We start from the raw sequence: 18,312 nt of genomic DNA, 5'->3' as shown, positions 1-18,312 counted from the left end.
ATTTAAACCTGGAATGGGAATGTAGTCCTCCTGATGTCACTCAAGAACAATTTGCTGCACCTCTCCCACTGTTTGTGCTGATTATGGCTGCTGGTAATTCTCAGCCTTCGCACACCTGATTTAAATAATTTAGATGACTGCAAATAGTCTGCAGTAAACATTAGGATCAAATGATCCTTCTTCTCCTTTGTGTGTGACAAAAAGGGAATGAAAGCCTTGCCTTCTCTTGAGAAACTGTGGTTGATTCTAATTCTAGTTATCAGGTTAAAAGTTTGTTGAAGCCTTTGTGAAGAAGAAAATACAGGGACACCTGCGCAACTCCTTTTAACATGTGAAAATGCTTGCTTTTTTCTTTTGTTTTTGTCACATATGACATTATTATTAGTGTCTAATGAAATGTAAACTTCAGAGGGAGTTAAAATACCCACACCAATTTCTGAGTTCATCAATGGTTGTTGCTCTAGGAACAAAGGATATAGATCAGGTTCCATCTGATTTATATGATTGCTTGCAAAAGATGGCAGATAGCTCTGAATTGGGATATATAGTATTGGATTATTGTGTCTCTTGTCAGTTCAGGTGAGCAAGCTCATGGTGGATGAAAAATGGCTTGTATAACTGTCCTATTCTTCTTGAGCAATCCAACATAAAGCAAAGCCAGACAGGGATGAAGACATCCACATTTGATGAAATGTATAATATTAATTTATTAATATTATACATTTCAAAATTAAAACTGACTCCAACTGGCACCAGATTAAACATGTTCAAGGATTTTTGCCAGCAATCTTTGTAAAAGAACTCTTTCTTCTGTGGATGGGTGAGCAAGTTTGCTTTGCCAATTCAGCAGAGTGACTGCTGGTAGAACTGAAGGCTTACAGTACAGCACAACCCTTTATGTGTTTTCTTAGAAATAAGTCTCAGTGAGACTTAGAAGTCATAGTGCACTTTGAACCTTCCACAAGACACTGCCTGACATCACACAGTATCTTCCACTAGCTATTGACCATATCAAAAATGGTATAACAGTGTGAATAGCAGCTACTAGCAGATTTCTGCATTCAGCTTTTGGTCTTGAATAAGAAAATACAAAGCTTGCTGGATACAAAATAAGTTGTACTATAGCTCTAAATATTTGATCCAGATTTCTCACAGACATCTACAATGGCAGGAAAGCCACCACTTGCCCACATAAGCCACTGAGTCTGGGCATAAATTCCAGAACCATGTGGATACCCCCTCATGGTCACATGATATTTAGGTGAGAAATATGCATTGGGTCAGCTCCATCATAAATATAGTTCAGTTATTTAATATATGGGACTGCAGATATCAGAGAGAGAGAGAGAGAGAGAGCTAGTAAGGCACCAGGCTAGAAACCAAAAGACCATGAGTTCTAGTTCTGCCTTAGGCACAAAGCCAGCTGGGTGTCCTTGGGCCAGTCACTCTCTCTCAGCCTTAGGAAGAAGGCAAGAGCAAACCACTTCCAAAATCTTGCCAAGAAAACTGCAGGGACTTGTCCAGGCAGTCACCAAGAGTCAATACTGGAAAAAAAGAAGTCAGAGAAGGCCTCTATGCTACTTGCAGGCATCATATACAGCACATCTGCTACATAAGAACTGAAGTACCAGAGTTCATCACTTTCTTATTGTGGTGTTTCAAATGAATTTGTGTTCAAAGAAATGGTTAAGACTTGTAGGACAGCTAGGCTATTTCTTGTGTGTTTATTTTTCTGTTTATTTCATTGGGATCCTATTCTTCTGACAATAGCTTGGATGGCAAGAACTCTAACTGCTAAGCTATTTTTGCTGATTTTCTTGCTTTTGTAAAACTGTACTTTGCTCTTGCTTTTCCTCCAAGTTGCTCAGAGGAATAATGTGTAGATGTTCTATTTTAAAAGACTCCTACTAAGTAGCTTGGATTGCAGGGGAGTTACTGGCTCAAGGCCACCTAATGACTGAAGAAGTTTAGAACTCAGGTGTTCCTGGCCTAAATTCAACACACCTGCTTCCTGCCTGCATGTTTAAGCTGCCCTTGAATATGTCTGAAAATATAACAATAACAAGTCATCCTTGTACCAGAAAACTTCAGGGGCTGCTCCTGATACTTCCTATCACTTTAGGAAATGGGAAATACAGAATAATATGCTTGAGGCACCAGTGTTATTAGAAACCTCTTTGACTGGCATCTAAAACCCTGAAAAGAGTGTATTTTCAGCACATTTTCTAGATTTCTCTTCATTCCTAACTTCAAGAAGAGCATCCACAATCCATTACATAATAATTTTTCTCCACATGCTTATATGGGATCATTACTGAAAACAGTTAAAATTGCCAAGTGTTACATCAGAAGAGAACTCGCACTTCGATAAAGGAATGCTGAAAATCTCAGGGTGGCCTGTAACCAACCCAAACTCAACTTTTACGCTAATCAAATATGACATTTATAATATCACCATTTTAATCTTACGTGAGATCTTCAGTGTAGGAAAATATGTATTGTATAGTATTTCCCAGAAAACCCAGATAGCAGAACTATATTTCCTTGTCCTATGTATTATGTTGTTCCAGATTTGACCAAATAGAGGTAAATAATTTGAATCTGTGAAATGTTTTGTGAGTGAAGAAAAATGCAAGTTAAAATTAGAAATTAGCCCTAGGAACCAAAAAGAAAGATTTGCCTCATAGGAGGCAAAAGTTGGATCTAGGCTTAGTTATATTTGGAACCACTGAAATCAGTGGGATTCAGTAATCCTGATTTAGTTGATTTCCTAAGCCTGATCCAATTCAAATATGGTAACACAGAAATGGAGTATAAACAGATATGAATACTATCCCTTTCAGCATCCCATTCAAGATTTTCTACATACTTAAGTTTTTATGTGTATAAGCTTTAGGCTTTTATGAGTACATTTACTAGCTGTTTAATTCTGCAATATGCCATGTGGAAAAGTAATACATGCAAACTATTTGTTCTAATGCCTGAAGTAGAATTCAAATAAAAACCAAAATATTTCATAGCATACTTGACTTGGCGATCAGAGACCTAAATATCTGAATACTTGAATGTGCCTTTGGCCAAATTCTTGAATGTGAGTATTTCTCCTTCTTGTATGCTGCTCTGCAGGAGCTTCTGAAAAGATTCTACTCAATTCTTCAGGGCCAGCCCAAGGTATTTTGTTGCCCCAGGCAAAGGACAAGATAGCATCTTCTCCAATGAACTTACTGGCAGACAAGTTCTATTTCAACAAGGGCAACTCAGTAGAATCTCGCACTGTCTCTGAGATGACAATCAACAAGCTAATTTAGGTGATGCTAGACGGGTTCTGTGACACATGGACTCTGCCCTGTAAAAGAGAGGAAGACCTAGGGAACTTCTACTGCTGTTCCTTTGATGTTGCCTTGTTCTACTGAACAACAGAGATGCCCTCTGGGGTTACCTTCCTGCTTAATGCTTCTAGTAGATTGAACTGCCATTGCCATCAGTATGCACAAAAAGTTTTATTCACATGCTTGAATGAACTTGCGTACCGAAGGCAGTGAAGGGTAGATGTCCTGTATACACTAGCTCTGCTTCGTTCATTCTTACCTATTTAATGCATTTCTATATTGTCCTTCTAATTAGCAAAGATTCAAAACCTATAACAAAACCCTTAAAAAATACAACAGTAAAAATAAATGCATATACAGTAGTATATTAAAATAAAACAAGACATTAAGGAAGTGCATTAATTATTGGATTTTTCAGAGTCTGGCCTATCCATCCCCAAACCTTCCTGATTCCAGTGTAAAGTCCACTCAGTATTCCAGACAGTCAGTTCCTGTTTTTAACTAACCATGAACACAAGCACTGGAAGTGAAACTGGTACGTGTAGAGCTTGAGTACAGAAACAGCTGCATGCCCTTCTGTCCTTTAAGCTCACATATATTCACCCAAGCACATTGTTGGCCATTCCCAAGAATGTGGTACAGACCCAAGAGTCTCTCATATCTTTCTCTGGGTAGAGGAGGAGAAGAAACCTGTCTTCATTTATTATGAAATGATAACTCAGGCCATAATCTCTCATCATTATAGTTCTAAACATAATAAAAGGAAACAGACATAATCAGTTTCTTTCATATAGTCAATTAATATCTATGTGTATGTGGGCAAGGCAACAGGATCACTTCCAACATGCATGTATTTAATTTACTGTCTGCATAGTTCAGTACTTGCTGGCTGGGGAATTCTGGGAGTTGAAGGCCACACAGCTTAAAGTTGCCAAGGTTGAGAAACAGTGGCATAGATCCTCACATAAAAAGTAATTATCCTGGAAAGCAGAATTCCTGAATATATGGAAGAGTTCTGCACATATAACCATGGAGGCTGTTTCAGGGAGTATGAACGCACATGGGTCAGACGCAAAGTGTGCTTACCGCTGTGGTGTCACTGTCCTGTTAGTATCCACTGTATATATGTTTTGAAAATTAAAAATATCTGTTTCATGGATTTTGAGATTTAGTTCATTTTATGAAGGTTCTCTCCTGTAATCTTTAGGACAGCCTTTCCTAACTTGTTACTGTCAAATTTGTGTTGGACTACAATTGCCATTATCCCCAGTCTCCTTGAGCTGATTGGCTAGGATATATAGAGCTCAAGAGCAACAAATCAATGAATGTGGCAATAAAATTAAATGTAAAAACTTACTGGGATTTCCATTGTAGCTAAATGCTAGCAACACCGGTGAACCCTGCTTCTTAATTCTCACTGTTCAGCTGGGGAGCAAGTTCCATTCTGGACTATTCAATTTACATCTGAGTAAATATTTGCATAGCACCAAAAAGCTTCAAGTTTTGCAAATAGCACTCAATGCAGGCATCATGCTATCAAAGGAAAGCCAAGAGATTTTCTTGTGCTCCAACTATGAAAGGCTAAACCTCAAATTTTTATGTGGACTTTCTGAGCCCACCATAGAAAAACAAAGCTCCTGTGTGGAATATGGGGCATAAGGCAAAAATATTTCAGTAGAATGCTTTGCTTATTCCAGAGGAGTATATTTCCTTTTTCCTCCAGACATGGAATGTATTGAAAAATATGTGAGGGAAAGCATGTGAAGTTTCCTGTTCTATATGCAGGAATGTATATATTGCAGCAAACAATATGGCCTGTATTTGTAATAGAGAATGTGATATGATAATGAGATTGTGATCATCATGTGGCACAACATTCAGTGAAAGCTGGTTCAATGCCCCTCATAGGCAACATAGCCTCTGTTCGACAGTTCACAGCTGGGAGAACCCCCAGATTCATTCTTTAAATAAATTTTGTTGGTTGTCTTTTGTAAAAGAAGGAGAATATGAGAGCCTCTTTGGTTCAAAGCTATCTCCTGCTCTCACCAGTACTTGCTGGCTGGTTGTCCTTTGTTTCCTTATTTGTGATTTTTGTTTCAACAAGGGGAAAACCAGAGGCAGGCAGAGAAACTGGAAATGGAAAATCTGCTGAGGTGGCGTGGGGGCAGAGGTCCTCTTTTCCAGAATACTAGAGGGTCTGAATACTGCTTGTTGCAACACCATCAAAAAACCAAGAGTCCAACTACACTTTGCATTAAATATATAGCATATTGCCTGCAATACTTTTTTTTAAAAAAATGGAAAATAGGAAGCAATGTAAATAAAGGCCATATAATGAAAGAGATAAAGGTTAATACTTTCCCTCCCCAAGCACACTATCTCCAGTAAGGCAGTTATAGCAAGTATGTCCATTAGTGTGAAGGTTTTACTATATTGTATCCCTGTGGATAATTCTATCTTGGAGGAATCAGGCTAGGAAGAGAAGTAGAAATCTCTACTTCTCTTTTATTGGCGTTATCATCTCAATTATTTCCCCATGTTTTGAGTAAAGGCTGCACAGTCCTATATAAAGTAATGTGCAGCTTGCTCCTTTAAAGTTTGGAATTCTAGTTTTTATCTCCATTTCTTAACATAGGAAAAAAGTGTTCTGTTCCCTTTTCCCCCACACCAAAAAATCAGCTTGCAATTAGATGTGATGCATGCCATTAATGAAGGTGGAAGGTGAAAGGTCCCCTGTGCAAGCACCGAGTCATGTCTGACCCTTTGGGGGGACGCCGCTTTCACGACGTTTTCTTGGCAGACTATAGCAGGGTGCTTTGCCATTGCCTTCCCCAGTCGTCACCTTTCCCAGCAAGCTGGGGATTCATTTTACCGACCTTGGAAGGATGAAAGGCTGAGTTGACCTGAGCCAGCTACCTGAGAATCCAGCTTCCACTGGGATTGAACTCAGGTCGCAGGGAGTGTTTCGGTTGCAATACTGCTGCCTACCACTCTGAGCCACACAAGGCTGTCATTAACGAAATGACAAAAATTAATGCCATTAATGAAAGGAGTAGATAATTTTATAATGATATTAATTAAAACTTTTTTGTGTTGGGGTGGTGGCTATCATTTATTTATTTGTTAATCACCTGAAACTACCTGGACTCTAGGCAGCTTACAGAAATCGAGGGTTAAAAAGAAGATACAAATAAAAAATTAAACCATGATTAAAAGAGTAAGCACGTAAGTTGCTTGGTAAGCCAACAGATAGTTTGGGCATCTTTTCCCCTTAACTCAACCAACGTGACAAAGGATTAGGGTTATAGGAACTATACTCCGAAATATCTATTCTAGATTTAGATTAACTGCCTGCTTGTTTTTGTTGTTTTGATGTACAGTTGTTATATCACAGATATATTTATGTAAATCTGCCTCTATATATGGTCTTCCAAATATGTTGGACTTCAAATCCCATCTATATACTACTAAAACTCTTGTGTCTGTTTGATGCTTTGTAACCTTTAACTGGGTGAAATGGTGCATCGTAGGCCAACCATTTTTGAACCAAGGTACCTCAAATGGGCTAATTTACAGAATGCATCCAAAATCAAGGACCCATGGCTCCTGTGGAATAGAAATTTGGCAAATTTTATAAAACATTTTATAACATAATACAAAATGTCATAAAACATTTCCTGGGATCAACTTCTGATGTTTGCCTTGGCTATACTGTTCAACATTGGCTACTTTCAAGGCAGATACATCTCTCCCTGAATTTTAAGAACTTTTTCAGTACATTAGAAGCTCTGCCATTGTTGAAGGCATTGAAGAATCTGGTAAGGAAATATCTCTGAAATAATGACCCAACAAGTCAAGGGTTGTCTAGTAAAAGTTAATAGCAGGATCATTTGAATTATGGAGGATGCCAGGCACGACAAGCCTACTTTATAATATCCCTATTTATTTCATCTCCCCTCTCGTTGTATTAGGAACAACCAGATATGTGCCCTTTGTAGTAAGTTACTTGAAAGTATGATGTCTCTAGTAAAGATAGGTCTCTGAGCTCTGTCTGTTGGTCTGCCAGCAGGAGAACTTTCTGAAAATTGAATAGAATGAGACCAGATTGGTGCTATGCAGGGAAATGGGCCAGCAGAGGAAACATTCCAGGAAAAAAAAAACTCTCAGTGCATCTGAACAGAACAGGCAGGTGGGCAATGGCTTCAAATGTTTGTTGCTTGTTCCATTATATAAACCACCTCCCTTCTGGTCTTCTGCTCAGACACCAATACCATATGAGAGGAGAACAGGCAAACATACAGAGAAAGGCCACTCTTGGTTGGATACATTATCCCCATCCACAAGTTGTTTCTTCTGTGGTGCAGAATACAGAAGGGATCAGCAGTGTCCTACTTCCCATTTCTGTTCTGCTGCTTTTATGTACAGAAAAGGGTTAAATCTGGAATGCCAAATCTGGAATACCAACAGCCCCCTTTTGGGACGGTCAGTGCTAATTATCCTAGTATTGTTTCAGTGGTTCTGGAAAGTTCTGCCCTTTTGATATATAGGTTTTAGATAAATTGATAGATTTTTAGACTGTTGGCATTAAATCATCTTCCCTTTTTTATCTCTTGCCTGTTGTTCATGTGTCTCTCCTTACTTTTGCCTGTTTTCTTTTTGTCCCTTTTTTGCCAGTTAACTCTTTTTGATATTTGCTGACAAATAAACACCAAACTATATTTTTGGCTAACTGCACTGAGTGGGCTGTGTGCTTGCTCTGATCTGGATACAGGGATTGACTGGGAGTGTGCTGGGTGCAAACTAAGCTGGAAGTTACCTTCAGGGATTTTCTAACACACACATGTACCAGCCCTGAACACAGACACACAGACACCCTGATAGTCCCTGATGAGAAAGTGTCCATGCAGACACAGATACAACATATTATACAGAAGACAATGCAGCTGCCTATGATGGCAGCTAATAAAGAGGTTGGAAGGATTTCCACAGCCCAAGCTCCACATGTTTTCCCTACCTTGTTCTCTTTGTTTATGTTATTTATTGAGGCAAAAGGATGTTTTTGAGACACTCATCCTTTCCAACTAGGCCTTGCAAGAAAATTGGTATTTCAGTGTCCTCACATTATTGGGCATAATGGTATATTCCTTGAAATATGTTCGTTCCTGGTCAGAGTTAAGTCCAGGTTGATCTTAATAAACATGGGCTTATGCCATTTCCTCTTTGGGAATGAACAACACAGGCCTCAGCCTGTACTGTAATATCCATCCATTAGGTTAAGATTCAAGGCTTTTTCATCAGTTATTCCTTGGCCTTGGAGCTGGATGCTTTGTACAGGATGATTCCCGTATAGAATGGGACCAGAAGCACTGCAGTCTAGATAAATGACTTTTAACGTGAATTCAGAACACCTATCTCCAAGTTCTCCAGTGAACCTGCAGGGCTCAGCTATGATTCTGTTTCCTGCTCTGTGGCTTGCCTGATCAAAGACAGCAGATGTTCAGGTAGCAATAGCAAGGGGAAAATGGCAAGGAAAAGGGGCATCGGGCTACAGGGATTAGCCTCAGCAAAGCTAGCTCAGTTCCTATCTGGTCCCAGCCAGAGATGCAAAATGGAGGAAAAATGCTCTTCAGTGAAATCAAGCCTTGGAGTGAAGGATGCATTGATGAGAGAATGCAGCACACTGCTTCCGCCTCCCCCTGCTTCCTCCTCCTCCTTCTTTTCTCCCCAAATGTGAGCTTGCTGCCTATTATTCAACCCTGTTTTGTTAAATTAGAGAACAGAGAGTTTTTTATTCTTCGCCAGAAGTGCCCTTTCAGATTCTGTAACTGCATGTTCTAATCCCCAGGAAGCGAGAGACCAAGATCAGTCACGATTGGACTCCATGGTACTACTTATTCTGAAACTGGATCAGCTGGACCAGGATATTGAGAATGCTCTCAGCATAAGCTCTTCGCCATCCAGCACATTGACACACCCACGGAAGCCCATCCCTGTGAGTCTGTTTGCTCAACCTTTTATTCCTGTTGCTTATATTTACTTGCCACATTTTTCCTTGTTGCTTCTTTTTCTGTTCTCGCTTTCATTGTTCTTTTAGCTTAAGTCTTCAGTTTTCAAAACATAAATACAAAAGATGTAGACTTCTTGTTCTGTTTCTTAGATCTAGCTAAGCCTTCCAGAGGCACAGAATTACTGTTCCCATTGTGCCTCATAGGAGTTGTAGTCTAGAGTATCTGGAGGTACCAAGTTAGAGAAGGCAGCTGTGGCTTCATTTTGGTCTTTTGCCTTCCTCCATGCTTGGAGAATGATAAAACTCTTATACCAAATCATGTGGAAGATTCAGCTTCCCAACCTTGCCAATGCCTGTCTGTTTTTAAAGATAGAATTAAAGTTGAACCAGTCAAAAGATCTGATGTAGTTGGTGCTACATTGGAAAGAGAAGCTATGGAAAGGTGGATGCAGCTTTCCTGATTTTATTTGCTGCACATTTCAGTAAGTCGCAGGAACCACTTGAACTGCCTTTCTAAAAAAGTTACACAATGGCTGTCCTGAAATAAGTCCACCCAACATTTATTTTGCAAAAGGATTACATGTTATGTTATAGAGACAGGACAAATAATTATTTCTGCAATATGGGATTTTTAAAAAATGTTGGGTATATAATGTTTGAGGATTGAATTGGAGTTGGTTAGAGTCAGGTGATATTTAAACTGAATAAACTAAATTACATTAGATTGCACAATTTATAGTATTTGATAGATTCTGCTACTTGTTTGTTGGATTATTTAAAGCATTTAGATGACATCTTTCACTACAGAGTCCTCTCAAGAAAGCTTACAAAGACTAACTTTATATATAAAGTAATATAATTTAACAACATATGCCTATTGCTAAGATTAAGTAGGAAGAAAATAATAATCTAATCATTATCTGTAAACTTTCAATTGAGCAAATAAGTTGGCATAAGTTTAATGATTCGCTATATTTTTTTTTCTTACCTCCTGAAACTGGAAACATGCATTTGATTATTATATCTTTTAAAAAACGTATTATCACCCATAATTCAAAATGGTATTATAGAACATTCTACTTCATGTGCACCCCATATAATCCAGTATACAGTTCTGTGTGCACATCATGGTATATTCAAAGGGACTTAATTGTACACAATGACTGTATGCTGGCTTGTGGTCCTTCCCATAAATGGTACACAGGGCTTAAAACACTGAAAAAATGGATGTTATCAGGTGCTTGGTTCACATTTTAAATGGAATAAACAAGAAACAAGACACTTCAGCTGCACAAGGTTCCATATGATGATGTCACTCCAGCTGCCTAAAGATTTCCAGATGTTAGTAAAGGTTTCAAATGCTTCCAAAGACAAAAGGTGAAGTTATAATATGATATGCACAGGAACTATCAAGAGAAAACATGCCAGAATTTTGAAACACCAGACTCCTGAATAAAACTACATTTTTCTTCTTGTAGGACACAGAAGCTTTGATCTTTAAAGTACTTTTCAGTGACAGAACAGCAGAAATAGATAGCACTCTTAGTACAATAAGGATGGGAAAAGAAATGAGTATGCCTTAATGCATTCCTCAAAGTTAACAGCATTATCATCATATGTATGCAGCCACTAAAGAATCTGACTTTTCTTTTAAAGGATTTGGAGTCACATCCTGGAGGTACAGCAGACATCATTACTTTGAATAACCAGCAAACAAGCATACCACCATCACCTCCTCTACCTCCTGCTCTCTATGGTGCAAATAAAGGATTTCCCATTCCAATGGCTGGTTCTGGAGCAAAACCAAAGGCTGGGGTGAGCTGAAAGTCTTTAATGTGTGTGTGTATCAAGCCATGGTTCCGTCCTATAGTTTTGTACATTTTATATATAGTTTGTATTTGCAGAAAAAGAAACTTACTAGGAAGTTCCATCATGTTATATTCTGTCACACAGCTAATGCTCTTTTTCCCCGATTCAGTGCCACAACATTAAAGCGGAAGAGAAAAAAAGTTTTTTAAAAAAAAAATCAAGTTGGAAAGTTGGAGGTCAGCACACATAGAAAGTAATGATTAGACATATTCGAATTTGATAAATATGAACAACTGTCATAGGCAAATGTTCCATACTGCTCTTATTATCCTGGGGATGTTTATTATTTATTAATTACAATACCTGGTAAATCAAAATGACTCTAAGCAGTTACTTATGATAGTCATATCTTTTCAGAAGACAGTCTGGGATTTTAACTATTATCTGCTTGTCTTCCCCACTTAACTTGCCTGGATAGTCACTTGTTGATATCTTTGAAATCCTATAAAGTGCTAGATTCTAATCACAGTAGGGATTCTGTAGTTTTTCAAATGCTTACATATTTTGGCATGGGTGATCAATTAAAATTTGATCTTATTCTCATGAGGAATTGAAACTTTGGAATAACCTTTAATGAAAAATAGTGGCAAAACCTTTTTTCTATGGGGAGGAGGAGATATGGATTGAAAATGGGCTAGTTACCCATAATCAGCTAATTATTCATGGTACTTTAAAGGCTTTTGAAAGATTACAAAGGAATATAACTTGTCAAAAGCAACTGAATGGCAATGTACATAGCCATCACAATCTGATTATGGGAAAAAGAGGAAGACAACTAGTAAAGCTTTTCTGTTGAAACATCTGATTTCTAAATGCATCCAAGACCCAAGTAGTTAGATCTTTACAGCTTTTATAACATTTTTAATCTGCATTTGCTCTGGTAGACAGAGACTGCTTTGATCCAGATAGAAGGCTATTAGGGTTTATTCAGTACTGCACCAAGTTTTGCAAGTAAGTTAAAAAAAAAAAACTTCTATTGTCCTTTTATTTCAGTATAAGCCAATGCAGTTGACAATCTGGCTTCTTTCTTGCCTGTTTTCTGTGTATAGTTGGAACCTCTAAAATAGTAGTTCCCTTATACAATGACAACTTGATCCTGTTGTTGTTTATTCGTTTAGTCGCTTCTGACTCTTCGTGACTTCATGGACCAGCCCACGCCAGAGCTTCCTGTCGGTTGTCAACACCCCCAGCTCCCCCAGGGACGAGTCCGTCACCTCTAGAATATCATCCATCCATCTTGCCCTTGGTCGGCCCCTCTTCCTTTTGCCTTCCACTCTCCCTAGCATCAGCATCTTCTCCAGGGTGTCCTGTCTTCTCATTATGTGGCCAAAGTATTTCAGTTTTGCCTTTAATATCATTCGCTCAAGTGAGCAGTCTGGCTTTATTTCCTGGAAGATGGAATGGTTTGATCTTCTTGCAGTCCAAGGCACTCTCAGAATTTTCCTCCAACACCACAGTTCAAAAGCATTGATCTTCCTTCTCTCAGCCTTCCTTATGGTCCAGCTCTTGCAGCCATATGTTACTACAGGGAACACCATTGCTTTAACTATGTGGGCCTTTGTTGTCAGCGTGATGTCTCTGCTCTTAACTATTTTATCCAGTTTGGTCATTGCTCTTCTCCCAAGGATTAAGTGTCTTCTGATTTCCTGACTGCAGTCAGCATCCGCAGTAATCTTCGCACCTAGAAATACAAAGTCTTTCACTGCTTCTACATTTTCTCCCTCTATTTGCCAGTTATCAATCAAGCTGGTTGCCATAATCTTGGTTTTTTTGAGGTTTAGCTGCAAGCCAGCTTTTGCACTTTCTTCTTTCACCTTCATCATAAGGCTCCTCAGTTCCTCTTCGCTTTCAGCCATCAAAGTGGTATCATCTGCATATCTGAGATTGTTAATGTTTCTTCCAGTGATTTTAACTCCAGCCTTGGATTCCTCAAGCCCAGCATGTCGCATGATGTCTTCTGCGTACAAGTTGAATAGGTAGGGTGAGAGTATACAGCCCTGCCGTACTCCTTTCCCAATCTTAAACCAGTCCGTTGTGCCGTGGTCTGTTCTTACTGTTGCTAGTTGGTCGTTATACAGATTCTTCAGGAGGCAGACAAGATGACTTGGTATCCCCATACCACTAAGAACTTGCCACAATTTGTTCTGGTCCACACAGTCAAAGGCTTTTTTTTTTGTTTATTCGTTTAGTCGCTTCCGACTCTTCGTGACTTCATGGACCAGCCCACGCCAGAGCTTCCTGTCAGTCGTCGACACCCCCAGCTCCCCCAGGGACAAGTCCGTCACCTCTAGAATATCATCCATCCATCTTGCCTTTGGTCGGCCCCTCTTCCTTTTGCCTTCCACTCTCCCTAGCATCAGCATCTTCTCAGGGTGATGTCCTAACAACCAGGAAACACACTGAGACAAGGAACTGGTCTCTAATATTTATTGCTAGTACTTAACAGGAATCCTAACAAACTGAAGAAGCGTGGGAAAACCCAGACATATAACCCCCAAGGGTTAAGGCGGTCCCGATCTGTGTCTCTTTGAATGGCTGAACAATTCATCAGTGCTACGCATGCGCTTGACAGTCTGGATGGGAGCCCCCTGCTCGCCATCCTTACTCATGACATGTGTCCTGTCTTCTCATTATGTGGCCAAAGTATTTCAGTTTTGCCTTTAATATCATTCCCTCAAGTGAGCAGTCTGGCTTGATTTCCTGGAGCAAAGGCTTTAGAATAGTCAATAAAACAGAAATAGATTTTTTTCTGAAACTCCCTGTCTTTTTCCATTATCCATTGGATATTGGCAATTTGGTCCCTAGTTCCTCTGCCTTTTCTAAACCCAGCTTGCGCATCTGGCAATTCTCGCTCCATGAATTGCTGAAGTCTACCTTGCAGGATCTTGAGCATTACCTTACTGGCATGTGAAATGAGTGCCACTGTCCGATAGTTTGAACATTCTTTAGTGTTTCCCTTTTTTGGTATGGGGATATAAATTGATTTTTTCCAATCTGATGGCCATTCTTGTGTTTTCCAAATTTGCTGGCATATAGCATGCATTACCTTGACAGCATCATCTTGCAAGATTTTGAACAGTTCAGCTGGGATGCCGTCGTCTCCTGCTGCCTTGTTATTAGCAATGCTTCTTAAGGCCCATTCAACCTCACTCTTCAGGATGTCTGGCTCTAGCTCACTGACCACACCGTCAAAGCTATTCCCGATATTCTTATCCTTCCTATACAGGACTTCTGTATATTCTTGCCACCTTTTCTTGATCTCTTCTTCTTCTGTTAGGTCCTTGCCATCTTTGTTTTTGATCATACCCATTTTGGCCTGGAATTTACCTCCGATGGTTCTAATTTTCTGGAAGAGGTCTCTTGTCCTTCCTATTCTATTGTCTTCTTCCACTTCTGTGCATTGCTTGTTTAAAAATAATTCCTTACCTCTTCTGGCTAACCTCTGGAATTTTGCATTTAATTGGGCATATCTCCCCCTATCACTGTTGCCTTTTGCTTTCCTCCTTTCTTGGGCTACTTGTAGTGTCTCAGCAGACAGCCATTTTGCCTTCTTGGTTTTCTCTTTCTTTGGGATGTATTTTGTTGCCGTCTCCTGAACAATGTTGCAAACTTCTGTCCAGAGTTCTTCCGGGACTCTATCTACTAAGTCCAGTCCCATAAATCTATTCTTCACCTCCACTACATATTCCTTAGGAATATTAGTGAGCTCATATCTAGCTGATCTGTGGGTTTTCCCTAATCCCTTAAGTCTGATCCTAAATTGTGCAAGAAGAAGTTCGTGGAACTACAGTCAGCTCCAGGTCTTGTTTTTATCGACTGTATAGATGTCCGCCACCTTTGGCTGCAAAGGATGTAGTCAATCTGATTTCGGTGTTGTCCATCTGGGGAAGTCCATGTATAAAGCCATCTCTTAGGTTGTTGGAAGAGAGTGTTTGTTATGCAGAGTGAGTTGTCTTGGCAAAATTCTATCAGCCTATGTCCTGCTTCGTTTTGTTCTCCCAGGCCATGCTTACCTGTAATTCCAGGTGTCATTTGACTGCCCACCTTAGCATTCCAGTCTCCTGTGATGAAAATAACATCTCTTTTAGGCGTATTGTCCTGTAGGTGCTGCAGATCCTCATAGAACTGCTCTACTTCAGCTTCTTCAATTTGATAGAACTCTTGAGTTAACTTGGAGGAGAAAAACTGTCAACCACTTTAAATAAATATACTTGAGAAAGGAATTTGAACACAGAATTGGTCACTAGATGGCTATTCTTTGTGTCAAGATTTCAGGGTGGTATTCCACAAAGGGAACAACCACCTCCAATACTGGGCCTCATTTTCCTGGCTGGTTTAGGCAGGATAGACAACAGGACCCTAAGCCCTTGTCTGCCAATGGCAGTCACAGTATAGCAAGCCAAAATGGATGAACAAGTTAGCCTTTGTTGCATCCCAGTTCTTTAATGCTGCCCGGACTGTCCTTTCACAGCAGTCTCTATTGACTTTGAGCAGCTCTATTGAAACAATTTCTGTTTTTCAAAGTCTTGTTAATGTCACCCAAAATTATATCCAATCTACAGCTTCTCCATCTTTACATCAATCAGTTAGGAGATCTAAACCATGGTTTGATGAAGACTATGCCTTGCTTAGACCCCGGTAATGCAGGGATATAAGAGGGCATGTTTAGCCAATGATCTCTACTCCTGTGACATCTTTTCTGAGCACAAAAGGAGTTATAAGAAGCTATTAAAGGGGGAAAAAAATAACAGATATGCCCAGGAATCCTGGGCAGAGATTCAGCAGGCAATAACAAACAAAAACCATAGGTTATTTTGGCTTCTAATATCAAAAACTAAAGTTAACACAAAGCCAGAAAACAATATTAATTCCATCCCCATTAACACCTGATACAGGCATTTTCAAAGTGTATTTTAAACCACTCAGGATTGTATCTCAAACATTCTGGTATTAGAGACCCTATTCTAGAATGGTACTAGTAACTCATGCAGAAATACAAAAACTAATTGCGCAACAAAAAAATAATAAAGCTCCAGGTGCAAATTTAATTCTCCAATGTAGAGCTCAGGACACAGGGCAGAAACCATCCCCACCTCCATGGATGCCAAAAAGAAAGAAAACCAGCACCTGAGGACAGCTTTGAAGGCCTGTGGATATCCAAATTGGGCCTTCATTAAATCTAAGTCTACCCCCAGACCCAAAACAACAGTAGACAGGACTGAGACCCAGAGTCAACAGAAGAACCTCGTCATTCCTTACATGGCTGGTGTGTTGGAAAGGATAAAACGGATATTTGGAAAACACCACATACCTGTATTTTTCAAACCCACTAACACACTGAGACAGAGGCTTGTACACCCTAAAGATCCAACACTGAAACATAAGAGGAGCAGCATAGTATATGCAATCCAGTTCAGTGAGAAGTGTTCTGAGCTCTGCATTGGAGAAACCAAACAGCCTTTACACAAGAGGATGGCCCAACACAGGAGGAGCAACACCACAGGACCAGAATCAGCAGTTTACCTTCATCTAAAAAAAAAAAAAATGACACTCATTTGAGGACAATAACGTTCACATTTTGGACAGAGAAGATAGGTGGTTTGAGAGAGGGGTTAAGGAATCCATTCATGCCAAAGAAATCCTTCCCTCAATAGAGGTGGAGGCCTCAGACACAACTTTTCCCCCATTTTTCATGCTGCTCTTTCATTAGTCCCCAGGAAAATTAAGACCACTTCACAAGTTTACCAGGAAGGCCATTCTTAAAGATCCACTTGGGGATGAGCGAGGGATTTAGGAGTAAGACATCCCAAAGACAATCCACACCTCCATGGCACAATTAACAAGCCATTCAGATGTAGGGACAATGCAGCCACCCTGGAAGACATATATGGGGTCCCCTTACCAACCTTTGCTCAGACTGAAGAAGCTGCTTGGACAAGCAGTAAAATGTTTCAACCAAAAAGAAAGAAATCCAGTTGCCATGACTCAGCCTACAGACAATTTCACCTGGATGACTGAGAATCTTCATCGACATTTTGCAGGAAACTAGCTAATTCATCAATTGATCATTGTCTGCTTAATGTTATTATTCAGTTACACTGTGATACCACTATGCAGGTTAAAGGCACTAATTTTGGTGATCTAACAGAGTCTATCCCCACTTATAAAGGGATTTAAGCAAGGATGTATATTAGCCCCCTTATTGTTTAACCTTTACATTAAATATATAGTGGTAGCTTTTGCCAATTTAAACCTCCATCCATCAGTCTCTCATTGTCCAATCCCAATTCTTCTGTATGCGGATGATGCAGCCATTCTTTTGGTTTCAAAAATTGGGCAATGTAGAAGTCTTAAGGAATTTCAAGGTACTGTGCTAAAGAATGCCTTGAAATAAACTACCAAAAAACAAAAGTTTTGGTCTTTTCCAGAAGATGATTGATAATCCATCAAGCTGAACAGTTAATGGCAAACTCATCAAGCAGGTAAAATCATTTAAATACCTAAGTATTTACTTTCAATCTTCAACCTGCTGGGGTCATCAAATAAGAGAGTTAGCTATGAAAGCTCAAAAAGTATCTCTACTGATCAGCAAATTTGCTAGTTGGCAGGGGAACAATCTTGTCACTGTAGCAATTAAATTATTCAAGGCCAAAGTCCTTGGGATGATGCTGTATGGATCTCACAGGTGTATTTACAAAAACTTCTCAATCCTTGAATGAATACAAAAAAAATTCTTAAAATCAATAGCACATATTCCTTACTTGACTTTTAATGCCATCACCAGATTAGACTAGGCTGCATCTCATTCAAGGCCTGGGCAAGATTATGTTGGCTAAGATTCTGGGCAAAAGAAATCATTTGGGGAACCTAATTGGTACATCTCATTCCATGTGATATACATCAGTCTACAATATCTGAGATGGTCTGGACTGTCAATACCAACTATACTTGCTTTGGGCCTACGAAAAACCTTAGTAGAATTTAAGCAGAGGATATGAGATTTAGACATTCAGGTAGATAGAGCCAAACTTTCCCATCTCTCATACTGATGAGTTGCTCTCTCCCCTTGGACACTCCCTAATTACTATAAGATTCTGTATGCCCCAC

The 18,312-nt window shown here is 39.5% G+C and overlaps 1 protein-coding gene across 1 annotated transcript in view; it reads left to right on the top strand.

Annotated features, from left to right (window-relative positions):
* The window catches only part of DLC1 (DLC1 Rho GTPase activating protein), a 283,634-nt gene that overhangs the window by 61,108 nt on the left and 204,214 nt on the right, over positions 1 to 18,312 (top strand). Inside the window, exons 3-4 of the mRNA XM_063310381.1 lie at positions 9,175 to 9,321; positions 10,993 to 11,151. Of these exons, the coding sequence (XP_063166451.1) occupies positions 9,175 to 9,321; positions 10,993 to 11,151 (306 nt within the window). The remainder of the gene's footprint in view (positions 1 to 9,174; positions 9,322 to 10,992; positions 11,152 to 18,312) is intronic.

Source organism: Candoia aspera, chromosome 8, assembly GCF_035149785.1.
Source record: "Candoia aspera isolate rCanAsp1 chromosome 8, rCanAsp1.hap2, whole genome shotgun sequence".
NCBI classification, from domain to species: Eukaryota; Metazoa; Chordata; class Lepidosauria; order Squamata; family Boidae; genus Candoia; species Candoia aspera.
This window is presented reverse-complemented; position numbering and strand designations above follow the sequence as displayed.